The sequence below is a fragment of the Equus asinus genome, chromosome 3 (assembly GCF_041296235.1).
Source record: "Equus asinus isolate D_3611 breed Donkey chromosome 3, EquAss-T2T_v2, whole genome shotgun sequence".
Classification (NCBI taxonomy): Eukaryota; Metazoa; Chordata; class Mammalia; order Perissodactyla; family Equidae; genus Equus; species Equus asinus.
This window is the reverse complement of record NC_091792.1, coordinates 14,702,460-14,729,765: the sequence shown is the minus strand read 5'-3', so window position 1 is coordinate 14,729,765 and position 27,306 is coordinate 14,702,460. Positions and strand designations below refer to the sequence as shown.

Here is a 27,306-nt window from a genome sequence, read left to right as displayed (position 1 = left end):
TTTCCCTTTTTTTCTAGCCAGAGATAAATGGCTCCCTTCCGACCCTCAGATCATATCTGAAGGCCTCTATGCCATAGCCGTTGTGCTCAGCTTCTCTCGAATCGCGTACATCCTCCCTGCGAATGAGAGCTTTGGCCCCTTACAGATCTCTCTTGGAAGGACAGTGAAGGACATATTCAAGTTCATGGTCCTCTTTATTATGGTGTTTCTTGCCTTTATGATTGGCATGTTCATACTTTATTCTTATTACCTTGGGGCTAAAGTAAATGCTGCTTTTACCACGTAAGTAAAACATCTTATAAAAAAGGCATGATGAAGAAAATTTCAATGATTGTAATAAGGATGTTTTTAAGAGAAAAAAGAAGTCATTAAAAACAGTTAATACTTGGGGCTGGCCCCATGGCCGAGTGGTTAAAGTTCTGTGTGCTCTGCTTTGGTGGCCCAGGTTCACAGGCCCAGATCCCCAGTGTGGACCTACTCTCCTCATCAGCCATGCTGTGGAGGCGTCCCACACACAAAATAGAGGAAGATGGATTGGAAATGGATGTTAGCTCAGGGCAAATCTTCCTAACAAAACAAGCAAACAAAAAACAGTTAGTGCTTGGGTGTGATTACTTTGCTCCAAAGGTTCATTTCTTTGAGCTTAGTGAGCATTCAACCAGAGAATGGATCAGAATTTGGAAAAATCCTAGACAAAACTGGCTATTTTAAGAGAATTGGATAATAAATTTTTAATAATTGGATTTCTCTTACATTATGCATGACATTAAATTTAGTTTCATCATTTTATAGGCATTACTACTATTTCAAAAAAGAAGCATCAGCTTTTATTTTAATGTATCATTAATCAGTATAGGGATTTGAGTCAAAAGAAATCTTAGCTAAATGTTGTACAGCCCACTGTAATGGTAGGACCCCTTCCTTCCTTTGGTCCTTCTGTGCTGGGGACTCACCTTCCCCGTGAGATCTTCCTTGATTTAGCTTCCTTGGTTGTTGTCCTTTTAAAGTCCCTCAGCATGGAAACATCCAGAATGTGAGATCCTCATTGGTGCTTAGTTGTCATGGAGGTGGGCCCTCCCTCTGCACTGTAGTCCTTCCAGGTGGGGAGATCATAAACCCTCCCTGCTTCCCTTTGTACCCTGTGATGTCACCGCTGGAAACAAACTAGACCTTCAGTAAGGTCCCCGTAGACTAAAATAGAATAACAAGCCCTTCCAGGCATCTAAATTGTTTTGAAATGAATTCTTTCAAGTAGTTAATATAGAGTGGGTCTTAGGGGTGAAAGACAACTGAAACAAACTCTATTGTAATAAAGAGAACAAATCTGCGTGAACCCAGTGGGGAAGGACAGAGAGATCCTGCACACAGTGCCATCCATGCCCCCTTTGTCCTTTGAACTCATTTTATACATTCCCTTTTCTTCACTATGTTGTATGAGGATTGGCAACATGATATAGTGGAAAGAACATAGGCTCGAAAATCAGGCACACCTGGATGGGAATGCAGTCTGCTGTTTTCTAACTGTGGCCTTGGTTTAAGTTACTTAACATTTCTCAGTGTTAGTTTCCTTATTTTTAAAATAAGCGCAATAAGGTTTAAATCAGGTCGTTGTGAGGATTATGTAAGGTAATTTTTATAAAGCCTCATGCCCACGGTAGGAGCTCAGGCCCTGCCGGTGTCCCCTCCATTTTGTTACTTCCTCTCCCCACGCATAGATTCTCCACTCCTTACAGAGTCAAACAGAACGAAGTCAGGGGTGGAAGGTTTGCAAAGGAGTAAGAGAAAGGAGTTGGAGAATTTTGTGATATGGTTAAGTTATGGCAGGAACAAAAAGGTGGTAGTTTTTCTTATTCTCCTTTTACCATCTGTCCTATAACATCATACAATTAATGTTTCATAATAGACAGTAATTCCATAGGAATGGGAACCTCTCTATTCAACCCTCTAGCCCTGGGGTCTAAAATAACAGGTATTCCATCAATATTTGGTGAATGAATTAATTAATAAACACACTAGTATTAAAACCTACAAATCTATAGATTATTATTTAGAGTTAGTTATAATAAATCAAAAAAAGTACTGTTCTTTGGAAAAAGGACTTACTTTTGAACCGTCCTTTGTAATGGAAGTCTGCATGTGTAATTGTTTAATTTAAGGATTATTCTTACAGTTCACTGATCAGTGATGCCAACTTGACTATATGACAAAACCAGCCAGATTTGGTTGACAAAGTTCATTTAAGGGATAAAAGTAGGTAATTCGTCTGGTGAGGGCCTAAGTGCTCATTACTGTGATGGAAAAATCAGGAAGCAGTTTATATAAATTAAGAGAAAAGAACAGGAATCTTTCATTCTGTTGCCTCCTCTTCATTTCCAGTTAAGTGTAACTTTTAGGTAGGTAATATATTCATGTACCAAAAACATTCACACAGAGAGGTGTCTGCAGCAAAGCCCGTTCCCTCTTCCCCCGTGGACCCAGTCTCTTAGTTCTCCCTTGTTCCCAGACGCAATGGCTTCTTTTGGTTACTTTAAGAGAGATTTTTTTGCATAAACAAGAATATAAATATTTGTATACCCCTCTTTTTATATTTAAATGGTAGACTATTTCACATTTGCTATATCTTATTTTTTCACTTAATACCGTATCTTGAATAGCATTTTATATAAACAGGAAGATAGATCTGTCTTATTTTTACCCTGGTGGCTGCATCGCATTCCATTATATGGATGTACCAGAATTACTTGCCCACTCCCCTATTGATGGTCATTTAGGTGGTTTTTATTATTCCCTACTGCAGGGCTGCAAGGAATATGTTTGTACTTACTTTTTTTGAAATAGGTAGATAATTTTAACTCCACCCTTGTTCTATGCCAGAACACCTGATTCATATTTCTAACCACCTACAAAATCAGACCCTAAACTTCCACCCTTCTAGGAGAAAGGGATGGTATTATGGCATGACTTCAGCTTTCTCCTGCTGATTTCAGAGAATTTCACTTGATGATAACTTACAGAAAAGCTGGGAATTGGTGCCATTTAATCACCAGTTCCTGAAAGTCTGAGAAAATAATTTCTATTGAATATTATAGTAAAATAATTCTACTCTGGGGGTTTATGATGATGATGTTTTATGATGGAATTTTACATCTGTACAATATTCACACCCTAAGGTGTTTTTACTTTTGACTTTTTAATATGAAAACTGTTTATTTATTGTATACCTTGTTCTTTCAACAGTGTAGAAGAAAGTTTCAAGACTTTGTTTTGGTCAATATTTGGCTTGTCTGAAGTGACTTCTGTTGTGCTCAAATATGATCACAAATTCATAGAGAATATCGGATATGTTCTTTATGGAATATACAATGTAACTATGGTGGTCGTTTTACTCAACATGCTAATTGCTATGATCAATAGTTCATATCAAGAAATTGAGGTAAATCTGTTTTCTGTCCATGCTGTCTATCCTTGTACACTGTAATAGCATACTGATGTGCTTTCGTGCCCTATGGAGCAGCTCAGCTCATGTGAACAAAGAGGCTTACACCCAGGCAGAGAGAGCCATGGCCTTTCTGTTTTCCAGTTGGATAGATGGGCATATACCTTCCAGTGTCTTCCAGGAGCACAGCAGGGGTCCCCATGAATTGACCATCACTCTGCCTTCTCTCAGGTTGTATTTCCAAAGTTTTGAAGTTTGTGGCTGGAAGAAGTATTGGCCATGGGAAAGTTATTCTCTCCTAGGTGAGCCAGCCAACCATCTGAAAGATTCTGGTGGAGGAATCACTACACGTCTGGCAAACATTGATGATGTTCTTTATCCAGTCAGAATTTTTGGTATTCTAGAAATCACTTCACGTTTTGTTTCAGATCGGGCTTGGTTTGGTGTCTTCCCTCATCGTCGTACATGTTTTCTTACATCCTCCAGTTTAGAGCTCAGTATCTTTTTAGTGCTTTGCTGTTTCTTAAGTCCACTGAATCTCTATGTGTGTTTTAGAAACATATAAGATAGTGTTCTCAAAGCAAAAGGTATGTCCTGCAGAAATGACAGATGTGGTTCTCTGAACACCTGCTTGGGTATATAAATGGCAGTCTGGGCAGTGTGAAATGAGTGAGCCAACTTCCTCCAACTACGGACCCCTCCTCTTCATTTCTTCTCTGCATCCCTTCTACCAGTTAGGATTGTTATGCCCATCACAATGGGGCAGCACTGAGGATAAAAAAGAGAGAAGACAGGAATAGGCTACTGAAGCCCTTATGTGACATTTGAGGACATATGGCAGACACATAAACTCCAAAGTGCAGTTTATCTGAGTGCTGTTTTTTTTCCTTTGCCCTTGGAGTATAATATGCTATATCTACAATTGGCTTGGATGGGTCTAGTTGAGGAGGGAGGGTGGCAGAGAGTGGGGAGCTATTGTTGAATACGCAGCATTGGCCAGGGCGGGGAGGGAGGGAGGCATTAATCTTTTCATCCTTCCTTGACCCTGAATTCTTCTTGTGTTTTTGCTTTGTTTTTGGATGGGGGACAGGAAATGCTGCTTAAATTTCAGTGGGTACAGATAGAGGCATATGGAAGAAAAAAATTTAAAAAATGAATATCATAAAAGTGATACTCTAAATATTATGTATGCCAACAGAGATTATTTGCAGATAAGTATATATAAGTCACTTACATATTTCAAAAGCATAATTTAGGTTCATTGTAAGACCCTACTGGAATCACTTATTAGAATATTAAGTTTTAAAAATGAGTTGTTATTTCTTCTCTGTTTTTGTGACACAGGACGACAGTGATGTAGAATGGAAGTTTGCGCGTTCGAAACTTTGGTTATCTTATTTTGATGACGGAAAAACGTTACCTCCACCCTTCAGTCTAGTTCCTAGTCCCAAGTCATTTGTTTATTTCATCATGCGGATCATTAACTTTTCCAAATGCAGACGGAGAAGGCTACAGAAGGATATAGAAATGGGAATGGGTAACTCAAAGTCCAGGGTAGGTATCGAGACCTTACCAAGACCTTAAGATAAATGTTTTGTCTTTCTCCTTGTCTTTCCATGTTTGTTCAATAATTTTTATGCGTGAACTTAGAAGATGTTGAAAGTAACTGTCCATTCCATAATCTTTCATAGACTAATACTTTATATCTTCATAATGTTTCAAGAAGTCACTTAGTCTGTACCTTGCTTTTGGTTAGAATTTCATGTAAACTACCAGATTAAAAATAAATAAACAAAAGAGCTTCTTTATCTTGTTAAAAGTAAAAAGAAAAGTTGTTGTTAGAAAACACTCCATTTTTTTGTGTTCCATGCTTCTCAACTGTTACTCTGAAGTTAAATAGTTTTTACCTCACGTTTTCCTCCTGGTGGTGCGTATAGTTCACCGCTATCATATTCTTTTTATTTGTAGAAACCCTTTATTGGGCTAAATAATCTATTTTCATTTAATATCATAAAATCAATACAGGTCTAAGAGCATCCTCAAATATTAACCATAAATACCTGTTTTATAAATAATCAAGAATAGATTGTCCTTGAGCTGTCCCTGTTGAGTCATACTTTGATTTTAACAAAGATGAGTTTCATGATAGCACTTTATTATCATGAACTTAATTTTCAGAGATAGAATTGGTATGGGAGACAGAATGATATGAGAAGAACTTCAGATAATAGGGAGCGAGGCAGAAAGGAGCAAATTTGTGGAGTTAAAATATAATTGCTACCTAAAGTTGCAAAAATGGTCCGTAGCTGTAATGCCCTGGGAGCCCACAAGATTGCAATGTTATTTCCTTTAGGTTCAGGCCTTCCTGAGCAGAGGTAAATATTTTTTCTCAGTTGAAGCTGGGAAAAAAGGCTGAATTAGTGCAATTTAATTTCTCACTTTTTTAAATAGATGTGTGTTTCCGAGATTTGTAATACCCTGGCATCTTATTCTCTAAGAAGGTCGCCCTTTAAACGTTTTTTTTGTTTGACCTGGATGTGGGCTCTTAAGGCTATTAGGTTGCAAGGCAGTGATTGGCTGTGACATCCCATGATTTCAAATAATACCTCCTATGTAGACAGTGAGAAGCAGAGTAATGTGAGGAAGACAGCCTTGGTGTTAGACCTGGACTGGAGTTCTGGTGCTTATGGCTTGTTAGCAAGTAAAATGGATGAATCTCTTCATCACCCTAAGCCTTAATTGTCTCATCTGAGAGAGAGAAAACTTCGTAGGGTTATTATGAGGATGATATGAGATGTACAAAGTTCCAGCCTCAACAAATATCAGTGCCCTTCCTCATTCACAGTTTTCAAAGTGCTTTGCTGTACACTTGAACCTCATGCAACACTGTGAGGTAGGTAATATCGTTATTCCCATTTTATAGATAAGACAACTGAAACCATTAAAATAACTCACTTATGCAGAGTCATAGGAGCTAGCCAGGGTGAAGTAGGTGCAAATTTGAGTTTTCCAGTACGAGATGCCAGCTCCTTCTACTGCACCTGGCTGCCTCCTGCTCCAGAGCGGCTGTGGCTCTGGCTTGGTTACTGCCCTGCTTCTTCCCCAGGGCTGTACCTTCAGCTTTGGGGGCAGCTGGTCTCTTAAAGGGGCCAGGCTCCAATTGCCACCCTGGGCAACTCCTGCTACTGCTGAAATAGACTTTGTTCTGAAGTCACTTTGTTTCTCTGGAGATTTATTAACTGAAGCTTTATTATTTAAAAAAGAAGCCTGTCAAGCATGAGAACTCACAGCTCTTGCGCTTTACACCTTAAAGTTTTCTTTGTGTAGGCAACTGATGTCACTGACTCTATTCCCAATAGTCATAAGCTGGAAGGGGGAACGCTAACAGTCTCGTTGAGAAGAGCGCCTTGTGGTGGCTTGTGGCTACCTAGACCCATGCGAAGGAAGCGCAGCTTGTGCACAGGAATGCGAGGGGAGCGCTGTGCCCCATTTAGGGTGTCCTCGCCTGTCTGTATTGCACCATTGGCGGGAAGAATAGTTTTGCTCAGAGAGGTTGCTAGAAATAGAAAGGAAGGCTGATCTCTCAGGAGCCATGATTCTTAGCTTCCCAGTCTCCCCTTACTGGTTAAAAACTGCCATTTTGATTTTATTTTTAAATTGTGCACGGAGCTGTTTAAATCCCTTTGATCTATTCATAGATACTCTCTGTGTACTGAATTTAGTAAAAATTTAGAGAAATTATGTTCTTTTTTCCTTTTTAGAAGAAAGAAAGGAGCCTCAGGAGGTCTTTTGCGTTAATCTAGACAGCTAACCTTGGTCAACAGTCAGATACTGACCTCCAATGGCAAACAGGAGAATTAACTTTGTTGGCCAAGGGTTTTTCCTGACACAATTGTAAAAGAACAAAGTTAGGAGTGTCCTTGCCTATCAGAGCCACTTCCTTCCTCCCTAGCATCCTGCACCTTCGTGAGTTAAGGATGGTGGGAGAATTCAGGTGGTGAGGCGGATCTGTATTTTTGGATAGGGGGAACCTGCCTTTGAACCTCACCTTATACGTAGCAGCTTGCCCACGAATAAGAGGCAGACCCTGCTCACATATGTGAAGAGTACACAGTAATGGTGCGTTCCTCGTGTTTTCTCTTCCTACCCACTCAAAAGTCAAACCTTAAAAAGAAAGAGAAAAGAAAAGAAAACCAAATTCTCTAGCCTAGTTTTCTCCAACGTTGTAAACCTCACTCAGTATAAGGCCAAGATACTTAGGAAGATGTCTTATTTTGGCTCATATTTTAGGGCTACAAAATACCAAATGATACTCTCCCACCTTGTAGTGTATTTCTGTTCAAGTGTAGGAGAGGAACGTGGGCTCAGGAGCGGAGTTGCTTCTATGCAACTTTGCTTCTAGATGCCATGCATACGTTTGATAAAGTATACAAGGTCCCCAGGAGCAATTATGTTTAGAACGAGCCAAGTTTTAAAAATATTTTTTCAATTAAACAGTTCCATTACAGTGTGTCTTGCCAAGATTTTGATAAATGTAAGCATGTTCACATTAATTTTTACCTTTGGAAACACATGAAATCACTTATAAAATTCAACTGCCACAAAATATTTCTCAGAAATGTTGACTCCAAAAATGTTATCAAGGAGAATAAAGTAGACTATATTTTTGATTTCCAAATGAATGTATTCTAATTTACTAGGTTAATTGTATTTTTTCCTAGTTAAACCTCTTCACTCAGTCTAACTCAAGAGTTTTTGAATCACACAGTTTTAACAGCATTCTCAATCAGCCAACACGTTATCAGGTAAGCATCCATTAGACATATGTCTTTATCTGTACGGAATTCCATATATGTCTCTGTTCGTGTGTGTGTGTGAATAGTGAGTGGAATTCTATTCTTTGGATCTACTGTGAGGAGAGAACGGAACAGAGAAAATAGGACATTAGTTGGAGGGGACTTCAGAAATCAGAGTCCAAGTCCTTCCTTTTTTTTTTTTGTTTTTGGTTGCAGAAGAGTTCCTTTGCGATGTTGAAAGCAAAATGTTGCCACAGTTTCCAAAGAGCACTTACATAGGCCTTGAGCTGGAGAACTCAGTGGGAGATATGGTACATTAGGAAAATAATGCTCTCACGGTGTGAAAACCTATTACGTTTCTCCAGATAATCCCTTTTTCAAGTGGATACTTAGGCTCTACTGTTTCATCAGTACTACTTTAAAATATCTTATGCATTTTCATATTAGATAATGACATTTTACACTATTCTCCAACTCACAAGAGGTTGTAGTCCTTTATTTTCCATCTGGTTGATCATTTTGACTATAAAATCTTTAGATTTATGAGGTGTACAAGATCACAAGAAGAGACCAAGGAATTTATAATGTATGATGACATCAGTTAGTGGGTATAATCCTCTTCTTCATACAATTTTCTTGGAAGCAGCAAATTCTGCAAAATTGCTGGGCTCACCGATTGTCAAAGCCTTGCTTTTAAATGGTTACATTATATTCCATTATGTGGTTGTATTCTTTATTAGTCTTTTATTGATGGAAGTAGAGGATATTTCCAATAGTTAGCTATTACAGGCAATTACAGATATATAAGGTGCATGGCATTTATATACATGACATTTGAAACGTGCAGATCTACAAAATTGTCTGATTAAGGTATATCTGCATTTTGATTTTTTAGCTATTATCAAACTGATTTTGATGGAGCTTGTATCAATTTATGTTCTCACAACAAATGTATGAGGGGGTCCATTTCCTCCTTAATAACCATCAATGTGTTACCGAAGTATTTTACCTTTGTCAAATAGATAGATGAAAAGGATATCATAGTGTAGTTTTACTTTGCATTCTTTGTAATGAATGAGCTTGACCATCTTTTTATGTTTAGTGTTCTATATGCTTAAGACTCAACATATATTTACTTTTCTTGATGGGCTTTTTGTTATAAATCAAGAGAAATTCTTAAAAGAATTCATTAATTAATTCTTAAAATAATTAAAAATTCTTTTAAGAAAATCAGCCCTTTGTGATATGAGTTGAGAATTTTTCCCCCTAGTCTGTGTGTCTTTTTAATACTTATGGGTGTTTTTTCCCCAATTTTTTATTTTTGTGTAGTCTTTACAAAGTTTTTATGGCTTCAGATTTTGTGTCCTATTTAGAAAGATCTTCCCCCATATGAGAATATTTAAGAAATTTTTTTACCCATATTTTCTTTAATACTTTTATGGTTTCACTTTTTATGTGAAAATATTTGATCCATATAGAATATATTTTGATGAAATGTGTGGGATGGGGATCCAGATGATTACACAGCTGCATGTGTTGAATAATCTATCTTTTTTATTGATTTGAAATACCACCTGTATCATTTACTAAATTCCTATATCTACTTAGATTTATTTCTAGGATTTCTATATGCTGTAGAACCACATTATTTTAATTATTATAGTTTAAAACAAAATCAAACAAACAAAATACACAGGCGCACACACACACGCACACACGTCCTTACTTTAAGACTTTCATTTTACACAATTTTCCCAGCAGTCTTTCTTGTTTATTTTTCTATTTGAAATTTAAAGTTGGCTTGTCTAGTTCGTAAAACATTCTTTGGTACTTTTGTTGTGATTGTGTTAAGTAGAATTGATGTCTATATAATGTTCTGTCTTCCTTTTCAAGAACTTGATATACCTTTCCATGTGTTCAGATCTTCTTTTTGTGCACGCAGTATCATTTTAAAGCTATCCTCATATTGTTTAAATTAATTAGGATTAGATTTGGTGCAAATCAGGGAAAACCACAAAATGCCAACCACTAAGGAGCTAAAAGAACGTAGAAATGTATTTCTCTCTCCTATTCAAGAAATCAGGAGGTAGTCATTCGAGGGCTGGCGTTCGGTACCTACCAATGTCAGGGACCCAGGCTTTTTCTTCATATTACTTTGTCACAAATTTTTCAGTGACAATTTTTTTCAGATTTTTTCAGTCTAACCTGATTCCATAGTCCGAGAAAGCTACTGGAGCTCTGGCGATTACTTCTTCATTCCAAAATACAGTGAGAAGGTGATGGGGAAGAGAGATCCTTCCTCCTATAAGGAGCTTCTGTAAAGTTGCACAAACAACTTATTGTCAACGGAGGCTTGGAAATAAAGTCTTAATTCCTAGAGGCCATGTGCTGAGCTAAAAAACCAAGGAAGAGAATTGGCAGTCTCTGCTGAAGTGGATTATGTTATTTGTCATAGTGCTTATCTTTATATCTTTACACATACATATCTCTCTGTTACTTGATTTATAAGTTTCAAGTTTTGTCTTTTGACCTCCCAACTCTAAAATATGAGAAAATCAATGTGTTTATTTTATCTTTCACCATTTTCCCCTTCCCCTCCCAGCTTTTGCTAGTTAAGTCATTAGAATGGTGGAGGAGACATAAAACCTTTCCTCTACCCATTAGGTTCAGTAGCTGGGCCTTGCAAATTAAACTGACAAAAGACAGATTAACTAGAGGGAAAAACAGAGTTTATTTACACATGCAGAGTGCATACACACAGGAGAACTCAGTGATGAGTAATTCAAAGGGGTAGTTAGAATTTGGGGCTTATATACTGTCTTAGCAAAGGGTGATAAATTTGTAGAGAAGTGACAACACAAAGAAAAAGAGGTTTGGGTTCCTAGGGGCAGTAAATTGTGGAAAAGCAAATGTATGGGGAAACTAATGGTGGAAGACTAGGGGTACTTTAGTAAAGTTTGTTTGTGCAGACCCATCTCGGTGCCAGCTTTTTGTCTCCAGTGATGACAGTTGTTTTTCTTCCTCCTGGTATGAGAGAGAGGAGGGGGAAGACGTTCACAAAGGGAAATTTATGTCTTGCTTTTAAGCATACGGAAGGAGAGCAGTGAGCTCTTTCTGCGTTTTCTGCTTCTTAATTGCCTTCAACTCAAAATAATCCTTATGCCATAGTGATATATTTTCGGGTGGCATATTCTGATCCCGTTCTCTACCTTGTTGGGATTATAACCCAAATTTGTTTTAGTTTTAGTCCCACAGTTAAACAGAGTTAATCCGTACCACCAGTCTTTCTGCCATGATTTTCCATTAATCTCTTTGCTGGCTGAAGTTTGTCTTCCTATAGTTTCTTCCAAAAGAGCTCATGGAAACTATGTTCTCTGAGTTATTTCATGTTCTAAACTGTTTTCTATTTTCTATATGTTTATATTGACTAGCTGTAAAATTCTTAGATATGACTGTACTTTCTTAATGTATTTGTAAACGTTGCTCTCCTACTGCGAGAATGGAGTGTTGATGTGGAAAAGTTCGTGGCCAGCCTGATTGTTTTTCTCCTGTAGTTGACCTGAGATTTTGATTCGAATACCAAATTTTCTTTATCTTTTAAATCTAATAACTTGCTATTGATGGTTCTGTAGGTAGATCTGTATGAATTTTTCCTGGCATAGAGTATGGTTTTTCAATCTGTACTCCAATGTTCTTTTATTTCTGAATAATTTCCTTGAATTCTATCTTGAAATATTTTTTCTGTTCCATTGTTTTGGATCTCTTCTGCAAAGATGACAATTAAATGCCTGCTGAATCTTCTTTGCCTGTCTTCCATTGCTACCATTTTTTCTCTAGTCTAAATTTCTCACCCATTTCTCTTTTTTGGCTCCTTTTTTATCGTACTTATCTTATTCCTGTCTATCCTCATATGTGTTGCTTCACATTTACCTTTCATTTCTGCGGTGATTTTGTTTTTTCTTTCTCCTCTTGAGATTTCTGAGCTTATATTTCATCTCCTTTTGGCTTACCATATTTTCCTTGACCTATTGTGCTCTTATTTCAAAGACAATATTGGCCCATATGTTTAAGAAATTGTGTTTAAATAATGGCATTGTATATTTTCATCTTTTCTTTAACATTTTTCTGATGAGTGTTTTCTATTCGCTATGTGTTTTATCCTTTTTTTCTTGGACTATCAATATAAATCTTTATGTAGATTCATTACTGATGATTTTTCAGCTTTGAATGAAATAAGTTCTTCTTGAACCAGCTGCTTTATGAGGGTGGAGTGGCGTTGGAGGCTTCTAGGCCACCCTCCAGGCTAACAGGAATTTTCCTGTCGGCATAGGATTATATATGTGAGCTCATTTTTTCTTTATTTTTCCTTGACAAAGAATAGCACTACAGGACTCTTCACAAGGCAGACTCTCCCTCTCCACCTCACTGGTTACTTCTCGAAAATATGGCTCTTCTTTATAGTTTCTCCCTTACCCCTGTATTCTCAGCTTGTTTAGACTTTGCATCAAAAGGTCAATGGGAATTCTCAGCCATGAATGTCTGCTTTTGGCATTTCCCATTCCCCCTTTTGACCTTTTCATATAACCTTTCTTAGAAAGGGTATGGATGCTTCCCAGTTTCATTAAAGGAGTTTGTGTTTCTGTTTCTTATTCTTCTTGTTGCTTTTGAGCGATTTAGAAGAAGTGGAGAAATTTCTAAGTTTACTGTCAAATTCAAGCTTCTTGTGGCTGAGAATCGTTATGCTTCTATGTGAGATGATCCTTGCTAAATGCCTAGAGACTCCAGAATCCTGTACTTCATATTTTCTAAGGGAAGTGTTCCCTATGCCTCTGGTGTAACCTTCTGTGGCTCCCTAAAAGAGATTGGAGAAAAAGAACAACTCTGATTTAAAAAGTCTCAATCAGCTGTACACACACCAATTAAACTTCATATAAATGCCTTGATCGTATTTAGATAAAGTCTCTTTAGGGGCTCGCCATGGCCCAGTGGTTAGGTTCTCACGCTCCGCTTCAGAGGCTTGGGGTTTCACTGGTTCAGATCTTGGTCACAGACCTAGCACTGCTCATCAATCCATGCTTTGGTGGCGTCCCACATAGCAGAACTAGGAGGACCTACAACTAGAATATACAATTATGTTCTTGGGGGTTGGGGAGGCTTTGGGAAGACTTGGGAACAGATGTTAGTTCAGGGCCAATCTTTACAAAAAAAAAAAAGCCTTGTTCCTCAGCCCACTTAAAAAACAATCTCTTTATTATGAACTCCATGAGTAATAATAGCAATTGCTTTAGTTGTCACGGATTTTTGTTTCATATGGTGTGATTATAATATATGACTTATCTTAAACACAGTCCAGATCTAAATCTGCTAAATGAGGATTTTTCCTGCAAAGTGGTGACCTTTGGGATACACTAATTCTAATGGTGCTACCATAGCTCAGAACATTTTTGGGATATCTCTAGAGAATTACTTTTATAATTAGCTTATAAGACACAAAAAATACTTCAGTATTTTCTCATTACTGAAGTCAGTTAATTATTCACCTTATTAACAAGACTCAGTGCCATATGACTTTACATTTTTTCAAAAATAGTCACATCCACCTTTAAAAACACACGTGCCCTTCACCAGTTGGGTCATCACCTTAACGTGTTTTACATCAAATGAGTGTTTCCTTGCCGAAACAAGTACTTCAAAGACAGAGATTGAAATGTGCCTCAAAGTACAAGGGAGGAAGAGTTTCAAAAATGCTTTGATTAATGGCAGTATTATTTATATTAACATTAATTATTAATAGCATGCTGAGGTAATTTTTGTTATGTGTGTAAAGAATTATTTGAAAAACTAGGGACGATTTTTCTGGAGAATATAAAGGCTTGGAGGGATTACTATGATTGAATTCTGCTCATGAGTACCTGTATTAGTTCAATTTAAAAGTACATAGATATGCTGAGGAGACCTTAAGAAATGTGGATTTTTGGTAAGACTCCACAGAAGCTGGTCTGTAGGTTCCTGGGTCTTATTCTCTCTGGTGTCTCTTAGTGCAGCCCTGCTTTAACAGCCTTCTTTGGCTTGGAAACCCCTTTGGCCCAGATAATGTTAGACTGTCTGTGGCCCACATGGTGTCTCTGGTCCAATCCATGAAGGCTACCACAGCTGGCTTGGTTTTACTGGAAGCACATGAGAATTTTTCTCTAAAGGAGGCGACATGAGGCATTCACATTAAGCTTCATTCACAATGAGCTTTATGGCACATTCAGGACACCCTCTATTATGTGTGTTCCTAAATTATAAGGATACAAAATGTCAATGCAAATAATCAATGATCAATCCATAGATCAAAATTGGGATGAGTTTAGGGGCTGGCCCCGTGGCTGAGTGGTTAAGTCCGCGCACTCCGCTGCAGGCGGCCCAGTGTTTCGTTGGTTCGAATCCTGGGCGCGGATATGACACTGCTCATCAAACCACGCTGAGGCAGCGTCCCACGTGCCACAACTAGAAGGACCCACAACAAAGAATATACAACTATGTACCGGGGGGCTTTGGGGAGAAAAAGGAAAAAATAAAATCTTTAAAAAAAAAAAAATTGGGATGAGTTTGTTATATGATTTAATCCTGAGGACTATAGCCTGGGAGAACGACCTCCACCAGGGAAGGGAGCACTCTGGAGAGGCGAGGGGAACAGCATGGTTATATGCCATTTTGGAAGAAGGAACAAACATCAAATATGACAGAAATCCTTTTTTTCTTTTTACTACAATCACAAGGTGTTTGCTGTGTGCAGCAGGTCAGTAGTCACAAGATGTACACAGCAGGCCACTCTGACCCTAGTTTCTGGGAAGAAATGCTTACCTTTAAAGAAATGCTGATGTGGTGGGGGAGATATTCATCCCTATCTTTAAAGGCAGCATTCTTTGCTTTGGGATACCATAAATGTTTAAAGCAGATGTAGAATGTGTGCTGGACAGTCCACGTCAGGCCATTCTGGAAAAACAAGGTCAAGCTGAATCAGTTTTAAACCAAAATGACTTCCTCTTATACTTCAATATATATTAACTTTTCTTATTGCTTTTCATTTATCCCATCAAAAGATACAATCCATTCCTTCAAGGATCTCTCCTGGAGTGGAAGGGCAGCATTGAGGTGGGGAAGAAAGGAAGGAAGGAAAAAAGTAGGTGAACATTCGCACAACCCTGTGATATGGCTATGTGATATAGGTGAGATATAAATAAAATGGTATGGGAACCCAGTGAAACCCAGAGGAGGGGAATATTTGAAAGCTGATCAAGTAGAAGAAGAAGGAAATTTATTCTCTGTTTTTCTGAAGAACAGAACTTGGCCCAGTGGTTAGAAGGTACAGTGAAGCAGATTTTGGCACAATGCAAAGGAATTGTTTTTTAACAGCGACAGTTGTCTAAAAACAGATTAAACCAGCTGTCTGGAACGAGTAGCAGGCTCTAAATCACGGATGTTTATTCAGAGGCTGCCTAGTGGCCATCTGTCTCAATGAGTGGTATGAAAATATGAAAAACGTGACTTCTAAGGTCCCTTCCCTCTCTAAAATTCCACTGTCTACTTCTGGGTTCTTTATTTTTGTCCAAATCAGTCTTATTACCTTATATTCATACTTTATGGATTGCTAATATTTGTATTATAGAACCTGGTGATGACAGTCAAATTTAGCTTCTGTGTAGGATTAAATGAGAAAGTGAATGCAAAAGTACCTGATAGATTGCTTAACAATTATTAGTTGAATTCGAATCATTGAAAATGAGCAAGTGAAGAGAAAAGCTTTGACACCTTAGGGAAGGAAGGACATACCCACATATCCAACCGCTCACATCTCATTCCTTCTCCCAGTCTTAATGGAGGGTTGAGATATAAACTTAGATTTGTTTGCAAGAGGTAACGTTTGAGGTAGCTACCATCTAGGCTTTCCACGTCCTGGACAGAGAAAATCCGCAGTCTGCTCTACAGAGTGACAATGTCTACCTTAAACAGTGATTCACAGGATCATACCAAGAAATCTGGATAATTCCCGGAGGTCTGTGAAAAGTGGAAGTTAATCTATTGACTTCTCTTGCTTTAGTTAGCAATTTGACCAAGAGGGAAAAAGGATGAATCTCTTATTGGTCAATTTAATTTTTGGTACTGGCTTTGATTAGAGAATCAGTTGGAAATTTAGGTAAAGGTATTATTTGTAGTGGTAATTTTACTGATCATGTACGAGTTTCATCATCCTTGCCTATAGTACTATCATTAAGATTGGTTGACCAAGATTTGCTTTTCTGAAGCATAAATGATAATGAGAGAATAAGTTATATTAATTGAGCACCTACTATGTAATTTACCTGTATTATTTCTTTTACAAGATGGATTTTAACATTTCCATTGTACAGATTAAGCCACCAACGTTCCACAGCTTGTAAATAATGGAGTAACAGCTCAAATCCAGGCAGTTTGTTCTTGCAGCCCGCTTTCTTAACTGCTACACAAAACTGCCTTGGGTTCACCAGACAAGATGTTTAATAGGATGGAAATGGCTACCCTTTGCCCATTCTCTGAGCTGCACGTCATTTTCAAATTCACATGAATTACCTTTCCAACATGAACTAAGGGACAGACTATTACCAGCTTGTGTCCTGTGTGGGGAAATTGATTTCAGTTCAACATCACATGTCTTCTTGCCTTGTAGAGAAGCTAAACTTAGTGCAGTGGTGGATAAATATATTTAAGCTATAAATATTAAGGTGAAAATTTTTGTGGGATACATGGAAAGCTTAATACACACCAAATTTTGAAGGGAAAATTTTAAGCCTGTAACCATAATTTTCCCTGCAGGTTAAAGATGAAATGGAGATGAATATGTCTATCTATTTTCCCTTCAATGAGGGAATTTAATCTGAGTGGCTTTGTACAAGATGTTTCTAGGGGACCTGAGCTCTATATGAATTTTTAAAATGTTTTATTTTCCTATCATCTTCCTTTCTGGCAGTAAATGTACGTTTTCATAGATTTTTTCTAAGCATAGTTTCAGATAATGCTAAATAGACATTTTAAAAAAGTGTTATCCTAGGGAATGTGGATAGCAATATCTTAGCCTTCAAACTTGATGTTTATAAATAATACGAACAAGAGCCAGCCTTTCCTAAGCAGGAACTAAGCTTTTACATGCGTTTGATGATTTAATCTGCACAAGAACTTATGAGTTCTTATTACTCCCATTCTACAGGTGAGGAAATGGAAACAGAGAGTTTAAGCACCTTCAGTTCACTCAGCTAATAAATAAAGGCTTGTGTTCAAATTCAGGGATTTTTTCAGTCCAAACCCGTTCTGCCTCGCTTTAATTTTTAAGAAGTTTTATTTTTTGTAGCGATAGGATTTCTAAATAATACATTTCTGAATGATTCTAAATAAGATCCCTATAAGCCCTGAGTTATTCTCAGTTTCTCTACCAGCTGAAGTTTTTAAAGCTTTATTTGTAAAAGTGAAAAATATTCGTCTGTTTATCATGATTGAAGGGCTGTTGCTGCTGAAGATGGAGTAAATGCCCAGGCTAGTGAGGCGCATCAATTTGCTAGGCAGCATTAAAAACCTATTCATTAGGACATTTTAATCATTTTTATTTTATTACATTTTAAATGTTAGTTAAGAACTATTTCAAACACAGAAAGATATCACACATAGCCTATTAGACGTCTATGCCACTACCATCTTGATTTAATAAACATTAAAATTTTGCCATATTCCTTTCTGGACCTTTTTTCTAAGAAATTTTTGATACAACTAAAATATCTCTACCCTGTTACATTAGCCTTCATCCCTCCCCGGCGATCTTCACTATCTTGAAGTTCACGTGTGTTCTTCTCATTTATTTATGTACTAGTTTTATGTGTTTTTGAAGTATACATAAATAAATAGTATGTTACATATTCTGCTTTGTTCACTTTTCTTTATGCTTTTTAGAATTATCTATATTGATACATGTATATCTTGTTTTTCATTCTCACTGTATTTAATATTCTATTGTATGAATAAACCTTTTTTGTTTATTCATTCCTCTCTTGATGAGTATTTAGTTATTTTTCATTTTTGGCTGTTACAAATAGTGCTACAATGAACATCCTAGCAAATGTCTCCTTTTCCACATTTGTAAGAGTTTTTCTGGGTTATGTGCCTGGGAGGGGTTATTTCAATTGCCATTTCTAGTAACGGGGTACAAGAGTTTCCCAGTGTTCTTACAAGGACTTGGTATTAACAGATTTTTAAAAAAATTTTGCAAACTACAGAATGACTGCCCTATATGCTTTAGAAATGTCAGCATCCTGAAAGAGAAAGAAAGAACTGGGGGGCTGGCCCAGCAGTGCAGTGGTTAAGTGCGCATGTTCCACTTCGGCGGCCCGGGCTTCGCTGGTTTGGATCCCAGGTGCGGAGATGGCACCGCTCGGCAAGCCATGCTGTGGTAGGCGTCCCACATATAAAGTAGAGGAAGATCGGCATGGATGTGAGCTCAGGGCCAGTCTTCCTCAGCAAAAAAGAGGAGGATTGGCAGCAGATGTTAGCTCAGGGCTAATCTTCCTCAAAAAAAAAAGAAAGAAAGAAAGACCAAGGAACTGTTTCAGATTAAAGGAGACTAAGGACACATGACATCTAAAGGCTGCATGTGATCCTTGACTGGGGAAATGAGACAGAATATGGGCTATGTATTAAATAGTTGTTGATCCATGTTAATTTTTCTAAAGAGTGATCATTGTAGCATGGTTATATAAGAGGGTAGTCTCATTCTTGGAAGGTACTCACACAAGTATTAAGGGATATGATATCTGAAAATTATTTTCAGATGCTTTAGCAATATAATAATATACCCAGAGAGCAAGATAAAGCAAATGTGGCAAGTTTCTAACATTGGTGAATCTAGATGAAAAGTCTCTTTATTAATCTTACTTTACTTTAAACTTTTCTATAGTTCTGAATTTTTTTCAAAAGAAAAAGAGTTTGCTAAACTTAGAGGTGTGAATTGGTATTTATTATAGTAATTTACTCTTTCTGCTTACCAGTGAGGTTGAACATCTTTTGATATGTTTGTTGGTCATTCAGGTTTCTTTTTTTTGTGAATTTAAATTCCTTTTTCTAATTCTTCATGCCTGTTTATCTTTTCCTTATTGACGTCAAAATTCTGTAATATTCTGGATACTGATTGTCCGTACATTTTGCGAGCAACTTCTCTCGCTCCTTGGTTTATCTTTCAAGTTCATGTAATGAATTCACTAAGGAATCTCGGGCTGTAAATGTATGAAAGTGATTTTATTTTTAGTAATTTCCCGCTAACTGTCTTAGCGGGAACTCCTCTCTTTTCTGCTGCATGGGAGATCCCTTGACAATGTCTTGTCAAGACACCATAACTTTCCGGTGACTTTTGGTTGTTAGAAAGTCTCATTTTTGTAATTAAAGAGACAGCTAGTTTATTCTGAAACTGAAATCTCCAAATCAGATTGAACGCTCTTCGCCTCCTCACCCCTAGCACACCTAAACCTTCCTGTGACTCTCGTGGACGACGGCTGTGGCTGCTTGGTAGCTACCTCCCCCTGCTCGCTCCCTGGGTGCTGATGATCTGCCATGTGGAGTGGGAGGAAGCAGCAGCCAAAGAACAAACATCTTTTCACTTGCGTTAACTGTAGGTTGCAGTTTCCTCCTTGTTGTTTGTCACTACTGCTCTAACACAGACCAAATTGTGATGTCCTCTGTGTAGCAGGCACCAAAGTGCTGCCCCTCCGACTGGGCGGGGCATGCTTAGAGGGTTTGAAAGGCAGGTGGGCTGCTTCCCTTTTGCACTGCTCCCAGATGCAGAGATCTGGCTCTGACTTGAGGTGTGGATCTAATTGTCACCTTTTCCACGAGGGCAGCCCATTGTCCCAGCCCCGCTTATTGAATAGACTGTTCTTTCCCACTGATGTGTATTCCACCCAACATAGTGGAAAATTTTATCTGTTTGTCAAATAGTGAAAGTATGGGTTGACCCAATAGCTGTTTCTCTCTTATTTCACTTCTTTTCTGTCCTTGACTTAATTACCAGAAGCAGGTCAGCAAGTCTGCCAGAAAAGACATTTAATCGGGAGTAGGATGCCAAGCTCCCTTTCCTTTAGGCAATGCTGATCTCTGTGAGTGATTGCCTTGGATTTCCCCCTTCCCTTAGTTTCTGGGGAGGAGGTGCACCCCCTCTCTACTGCACAGGGAAGGGAGAGAATAACCTCTCTGCCCCCAAAGCCCATGATCCCTCCCATGTCTCAGTCCTTGCCTTATGCAGGGTGAAGAGAAGGTAGGTGGTAAGTTCAGTTCTGGTCCGATTCTCAGTAAGCCCTTAGGGAGGAGGCCCAATTGCTGGCGGCAACTTTGTCTTAGACCACAGGGTACTTAGCATCCTTTGTCATCAGTTTTGAGTTTATCGACAATTCCAGAACAGCAAGAAAAATTCCATTTGACACAAGGTTACATTTCATTGGTATCCTTTCTTGCATAAAAGTTTTAAATTGTCTTAATATAGTCAGATTTATCAGACTTTTCCTTATGGCTTATCCTTTCTGTTAGCTTTTTCATGAAATATTTCTCTATTCCTTTAAAAGTTTTTGCTTTTCACATTTATATCTTTTGTCCAATTGGCTGGTTGTTTTCGGGGGGGGGGGGCGGGTTGGGACATCGTGTGAGGTAGAGATCTAATTTTAACTTTCCCTTCAGGATAGTCCATTGTCTCAGCACTATTTGTTGAATAGTCTTTTCTTCCCCACTGATTTGTATTGCTGCCTTTCAAGCTGCTTTTAGCTGATATACATTCTTTGTATTTTCTTTCTATAGGACTCTGCCTTCATTGTTCCCTAAACTTAATTATATTCCTGATATGTCCACTCATCCTAGTGAATTGTTCCCATGAGGTTTTGTTGGAGTAGGACTGTGTTCTCTGTTGTATCCCCTGTATCATACAATACCTGGTGCAGAGTTAGCTTTCAGTAAATATTTGGTGAATGAATGAATGAGCCCAGGCTAAGATCCACCCAGCTGTGCGTCTGTCCTGGAGTCTAGACTGCACACAACTCAACAGGTTTTATATCTTACCATGACTGGTGAAATAGGCTTTTCCTTTTTGATGGCATGGGCTCCCTGTTCATCTGTCATTATTCTCTGAGACAGACATTTTGCATCATCCTAGATTCCTCCCTCTTGACCTTGCCATTTAATGAGTTACTTAGGTTCATAATTTCTACTTCCTTAAAACTGAGGTATGTTTTCCATTCTCACTATGACTGTGTTTTAGTTCGGGTCTTTTAACAAATTTTCCTTTATTGTCTTTTTAATGTGATATTTGATATATGCACAAGAATCTGTGTAACACATGATAAATTATGAAGTATAATTACATGCACACCTGTAAAGCCACCACCTTCCTGAGAATGATGACATTATCTGTGTTGCTTCTAGGTAGCTGCTCCTCCCTAACCCACTCCCTTGCCTCTACCTAAGAGGTAATCACTATCCTGAAGTTTGGATTTCTCCTCTTCTTGCCTTGGTTTTCTTTTCAAATCTATATGTTACATATATAGATGGTCCTAAAAATGCATTATGTAGATTTACTTATTATTAAGCTTTATAAGAATAGTTTCATACTTCATGAAGTCTGCAACTTGAATTTTTCATTCAACATTTATGCTTCTAAGATTCATCCACAATTTTGTGTGTGGCTCTGGTTTGTTAATTTCACTAATTAATTTCATTAGTGAACGCAATGATATTACATTGTGTAACATACCATGATTTGTCTGTTCTCCTGTTGGTTTTTGTTTACATTGTTTCCAGTGTTTTTGCTATTTTGTACAAGATTGTCATTTATGTCTCTTGGTTCACATGTGCAAGGTTTCTCTAGACTCTATACCAAGGAATGGACTTTCTGGGTGAACGGATATGCAAATGTTCAACTTTAAAGGATAACGCCAAATTGTTTTTCAGAGTGGTCTATTTACACTCATGGCAGTAAGGTACAAAGGTCTCATTGATCCATATCCTTTCCAACACTTGGCATTATAAGATTTATTAATTTTTTTCCTTTTTTAGATATAAAATTGTATCTTCTTTTAATTGTAATTCGTATTTCCCCAAGAAAAGAGTTTGAGGTTGTTTTATATGCTTTTGCGCATTTTCCTATTAGGTTATTGAGTTTTTCTTATTGAATTAAACTTTTCATATATTTTTAATCCAAATTCATTATCAGTTATAAGTATTGCCAATATTTTCTCCTGGTTTATGGCTTGCCTTTTCACTTTCTTTATGGTATCTTTATAAAGGAAGGTTAATGAAGTTTTAATTGTAATGAAGTTGAATTTGTCAGTCTTTTCTATTGTAATTAAAATTTTTTTATCTTGTTTAAAAACCATCTGGTTCTACCCTGAATTTATAAATATATTCTCCTATACTTTCTTTTAAAGGATTTGAAAGCTTTGTCTTTCACATTTAAAATGCACGTGGAATTAATTTTTGTGTACATGGTATGAAGTAGGCCTCCAATTTAATTTTTTCCATGTGGATAAACAATTATCTTGTAAGAACATTTATTTAGATTGAAATATAGTCACAATATATATTGCTATAGGAAAAAAATACAATATAACAGAATATATGGAATTTAGAAAACATAAAATGTAATAAATATAGTAATTAGTATATATATAAAAAAATTAAAGAAAAGATATTGGAAGGAAATACACCAAAATAACAGCAGTGATTATCTTTGGATGGTGGGATAATTGATGATTTTGTTTATTTCTCTTGTTGTTCTCTGTTCCAAATTCTCTGTATTGAGCATATATTCATATATTTTTTTAAACAGTGAGAAATAAGGTAGTGTCTATAGATGATAATGTAGTGTCAACAAACCTTAAAGAGAAATCATTAGTTGGAAGAGAAACAATGAATTGAAATTTTCCAACTTTTTTTTAAAGCTTCTTCCATTCTGGGACTAGAGGGTGGGAAGTTTGTGGATTATACATTAAGTCTCGATAGAAGGTGGAAAAGGTTAAGTTCTGAAATCTGGGTGATTCTTCTGTAAATAGTTATATGAAATTTCTCTCCCCTGAGTGGTTTGCTTTACAGGTATGTAAGGCTCTTTGGAGAATAGGATCAGGTTACTTATGTGTATCATTGGTGATACAAACATTTCTTTTTGCCCAACAGCAGATAATGAAAAGACTTATAAAACGGTATGTTTTGAAAGCACAAGTAGACAAAGAAAATGATGAAGTTAATGAAGGTAAGCATCTCCAACTTGAGAAACATCCCTTTACAAATAACTTAATGAACTTGGAAAACTTTATATTGAAGGCTACTTTAGAAATCCAGTCTCAGGTAGCAGTTTGGGTTCCTCCAAGATTGACAGGAGAATCTTATGTTACATTTCTGTAACTCTATCTTGTTAAAGAAACAGTTACTAAAAAATGTCAATCAGAGACAGTTTATCTCTACTCACTGCTTCTTCAAATGTAAAGACTGCCCTCTTTCTGGGAGCTTTTTAAGTCCCTATTACATAAGGGAGTAGGTAGTTTCACTTCTTTTTCAGTGAGTTCACATGAGTGTTAACATTTTTCCAGAGATGCAGGTAAATAATGGTTGGCTCAAACAGAATCCACTCTTTACTTTGTTGTCCAGAATAAAAATCTCTCAACCATTTTTCTCATCTGGTATTTCTCTTTTCCCTTTCACTTTTCTCCTTGACTCCTTACTTAAACATGCCTACTTTTCCAGGCATATGCCAGGCAGATCATCTGTCTGGACTGTAACAATTTTCCCTCAAAGTCTGGGGGGTAGGCCAAAGCACAGACCCAGAGTTGGAAAGAAATCAACCTGGGAGAAATAAATTGCCTTAAAAATAGAAATTACAGCTTGCAACACCAATGAGGTGCCACTGCGTCTGTCTGCACTGAGAAGAGAAGAAAGAGCTAAACTAAGTAAAACTACTGATGGGCTTTGAAGCCGTTGCTTGATTGATGCAGGGAATCACTTGTAAATCTCAGTCAGTCTGATGGTGTGTGTAAGTAGAAAAGAAATCTATGAATGTGTGAGTGAGAACCAGCAAAAATCTAATGGTGACCTAGAAACAGTCTCAGGAGGACAGGATTAGAATGGGGTTGTAGTTTAGAAAGCGGAAATATGATCAGTTGTATCAGAACCCCCCTGAAAAAAAGAAAAACAGCTAAGTGATGGGGGAAATTCGATGGCCTTGATAGCATCAAAAACAAGGAGCATCTTCCGAGCCCTTGTACGACAGAGGAAGACAAGTCAATGAGAATTTGGAGTTTTGAACAAACTTCTAACTAAGAAAGTGTATCATATATATTAACCTTCTTATTTAATAAAATGAGGAAACTAAAGTCCAAAGAGGTTGAGTAATTTGCGTTTCCTGTATTGGTAGACTAAATACGACACTGAGTATGTAGTCTCCCCGTAACTCAAAAACAGGCAAGAAGGATATGGCAGGAGGGAGGTGAAAGGGGGCCCGCTGGGCTTATGGTCCAAATATGATACTGAGAATCCATTTCTTCCGTCAATGACTGGCCGTGTGGTTTCAAATTAGATCAATTTATTCCCTCTATATTGCCATATGCAAAAGGAAGAAGCACTTTTTTTCCGCCACAAAAGAAATTTGCAAATGTTTTGCATGTGTTCTTGAGGAAGAGTTACAATTCCTTAAAATAAAAAAGTGCTCACTTGAATATAATAAAAGAACATAGAAATTACACTTTAAAGCATCATAAAGATACCAGGAAATATCGTGAAGGATATGTTTTACATGTGATTCTATTATAAAAAGCTGTTAAAATACCAATGATTTGAAGAATTATTGCTTAGATTCAGATAAATTCTTGCCCCAAATCTTTCAAGGTCAATGGTTTATCTACATTTCAGTCATTTACAAGAGAATCCAGTTTTTAATTGCAATCTCCATGTGCTCAAAATACTGCCAAGCTGAAGTATGAGAATGGTTGTGTTTTAATAGCCAAAAGTCTCCTTGTGGAGACTCCTATATATGTGCACATTGCCCGTGGTATCACTTCTGAACTCCTTAATTTCACCATTGCTTGTTACTTCTTTATGCATCCATCCTCTGTGCCCTACAAACAAGTCTGTTTGTTCCTTGACTCCATGTTCATTAGCGTTGCCTTCCCTAGTAAACACCCCTACTCTTTTTCCTTCCCTTCCCTTACTTCAAATTTGACCTAAAATTTCCTTCTTCCATGTGAGTGTTTGCCTGTTAAATACACTGCTTCATTTTTAGTAGTTTGGTTTTGCTAGGATTCCCTTCCATCCTAGCAATGGGGGATGATCTATGTAGGTGTCAACCCTGATGGCTGAGGGCACCTAAGGACTCCCTAGAGACAGAAAGGAGATACCCTGCTCCTAGATCATTAACAGAGAAATCATGCTGTGTTAAAAGTTGGCTGAGACACAGAACAATATTTCTGCTGAATTTTACTATTAAAAACATAGCTGGACTCTTTCTATAGTTTTTTTTCAAAGGTCAGGATGTTTTTAAAGACAGACATTTCTTAAACATTTTAAAGGGAAAAATCTACAATAACTACCTTGGAGATGTCATGAGGCAAATGTATTAATATTGTATGAATTTCACGGTTTGTTCTTCTCTAAATCCAAAGAGCAAATGACCAATTACATGTTTTTTCATACAAATGCTATAGGTGAATTAAAGGAAATCAAGCAAGATATCTCCAGCCTTCGTTATGAACTTCTGGAGGACAAGAGCCAAGCAACTGAGGAATTAGCCGTTCTGATTCATAAACTCAGTGAGAAACTGAATCCCAGCATGCCGAGATGTGAATGATCAGTAACCTGGAATTATGGCTTTGACTATATAGCACAAATGTGGGCAATAATCTTTCTAAGTGTGAAATACTTGAAAAACTATGGTGTAAATTTTTAGATTAACTACCTTTATCATGTGAATCTTTAAAAGTTAGGTCTTAATGATTTTACTGTTTTATCACATGCAAATGGTCTTCATTTTAATTGTCTGCCTTGACAATTACAAACAATGACATGCCATTGTATTTAAAGCCCCAATATTACTACATTACTGACATCTTTGTCCATTTTAGAATAAACTCTGTCTTTGCACTGCCTGTTTGCCTCCAAGAGACCGTAAGCTCCTTGCAGACAGGGACCATGTCTTATTCATCTTTGTGTCTCCAGCATCTAGTAAAGAACCTGGTACATAGTGGGTGCTCAATAAATGTTGTTGAAACCAACTGAACTGCCAACAAAATACAAATAAAAATGAAAAGGCCATCACTATGTAGCATACTTGTCCAAGTGCTAAAGAGATTTTTTTTAAAAAAGAAACTGGAGAAATTTTCCAAGCAACTATCACTTGGTCAGATTTTCTTAGCATTTTTTGGCTTCACTGATAATCCTAGAACCTTTGAGCCCTGAATGAAGAATTTAACAATGAAATGGATTAATAGAAAATATAAATACATTACATACTTAGGTTTCATAGAATTGTTCAAAACAACACATTAAAGATTTTTCTAAAGTATAAACTGTTCGCTTTCTGTCTTAGATTTCCATTTGTTCTGTTTTAGTAATGTGAATTTCATCAGAGGGGTGGTGAGTTTTTTAAAGTTGGGGGTTACCCAGGGTTGTTATTTTGTTATAACCTCCTAATTTCTGCCTCTGATGCTTTAATGCTAAGGAAGATATCAATAACTGACTTCATCTCTTGCCCCCTATTAGCTCCATTCTAAGTGTTGGAGGGTCTGCTTATGGGAAGAAATAGGAAAGAGCAGTGGCTGTGCACCTGGAGAGGCAGGGCCAAGCATCACCAGGTGTGTTGCATTTCCCTTTGAGGCGTCTCCTGCCGTCATTGCTTACAATGATTGACATCCTTTTTCTTATCAAAGCATTTCAGTTACACTGTCTACACAAAATAGATTGGGGAGTATCTGTATCCAACTTATTATATAACTGAGCTGAATACTGGTAATAGCCGCAGTGCCTCATGACTTTAATAGGAAAGAAGAC

At 37.4% G+C, this 27,306-nt stretch overlaps 1 protein-coding gene across 6 annotated transcripts in view; it reads left to right on the top strand.

Annotated features, from left to right (window-relative positions):
• The window catches only part of TRPC3 (transient receptor potential cation channel subfamily C member 3), a 69,555-nt gene extending 42,711 nt beyond the window's left edge, over positions 1-26,844 (top strand). Inside the window, exons 7-13 of one of the 6 annotated variants that reach the window (XM_070504702.1) lie at positions 18-282; positions 3,238-3,433; positions 4,781-4,990; positions 6,282-6,329; positions 8,158-8,241; positions 23,449-23,521; positions 25,965-26,844. In XM_070504702.1, the coding sequence (XP_070360803.1) occupies positions 18-282; positions 3,238-3,433; positions 4,781-4,990; positions 6,282-6,329; positions 8,158-8,241; positions 23,449-23,521; positions 25,965-26,107 (1,019 nt within the window). In that variant the 3' untranslated portion in view covers positions 26,108-26,844. Of the gene's footprint in view, positions 1-17; positions 283-3,237; positions 3,434-4,780; positions 4,991-6,281; positions 6,330-8,157; positions 8,242-23,445; positions 23,522-25,964 lie in introns of all 6 variants that reach the window. The other 5 variants (XM_044767282.2, XM_070504703.1, XM_044767283.2 and 2 more) reach the window with 5 other exon arrangements.
• Positions 26,845-27,306: the final 462 nt, after the last annotated feature.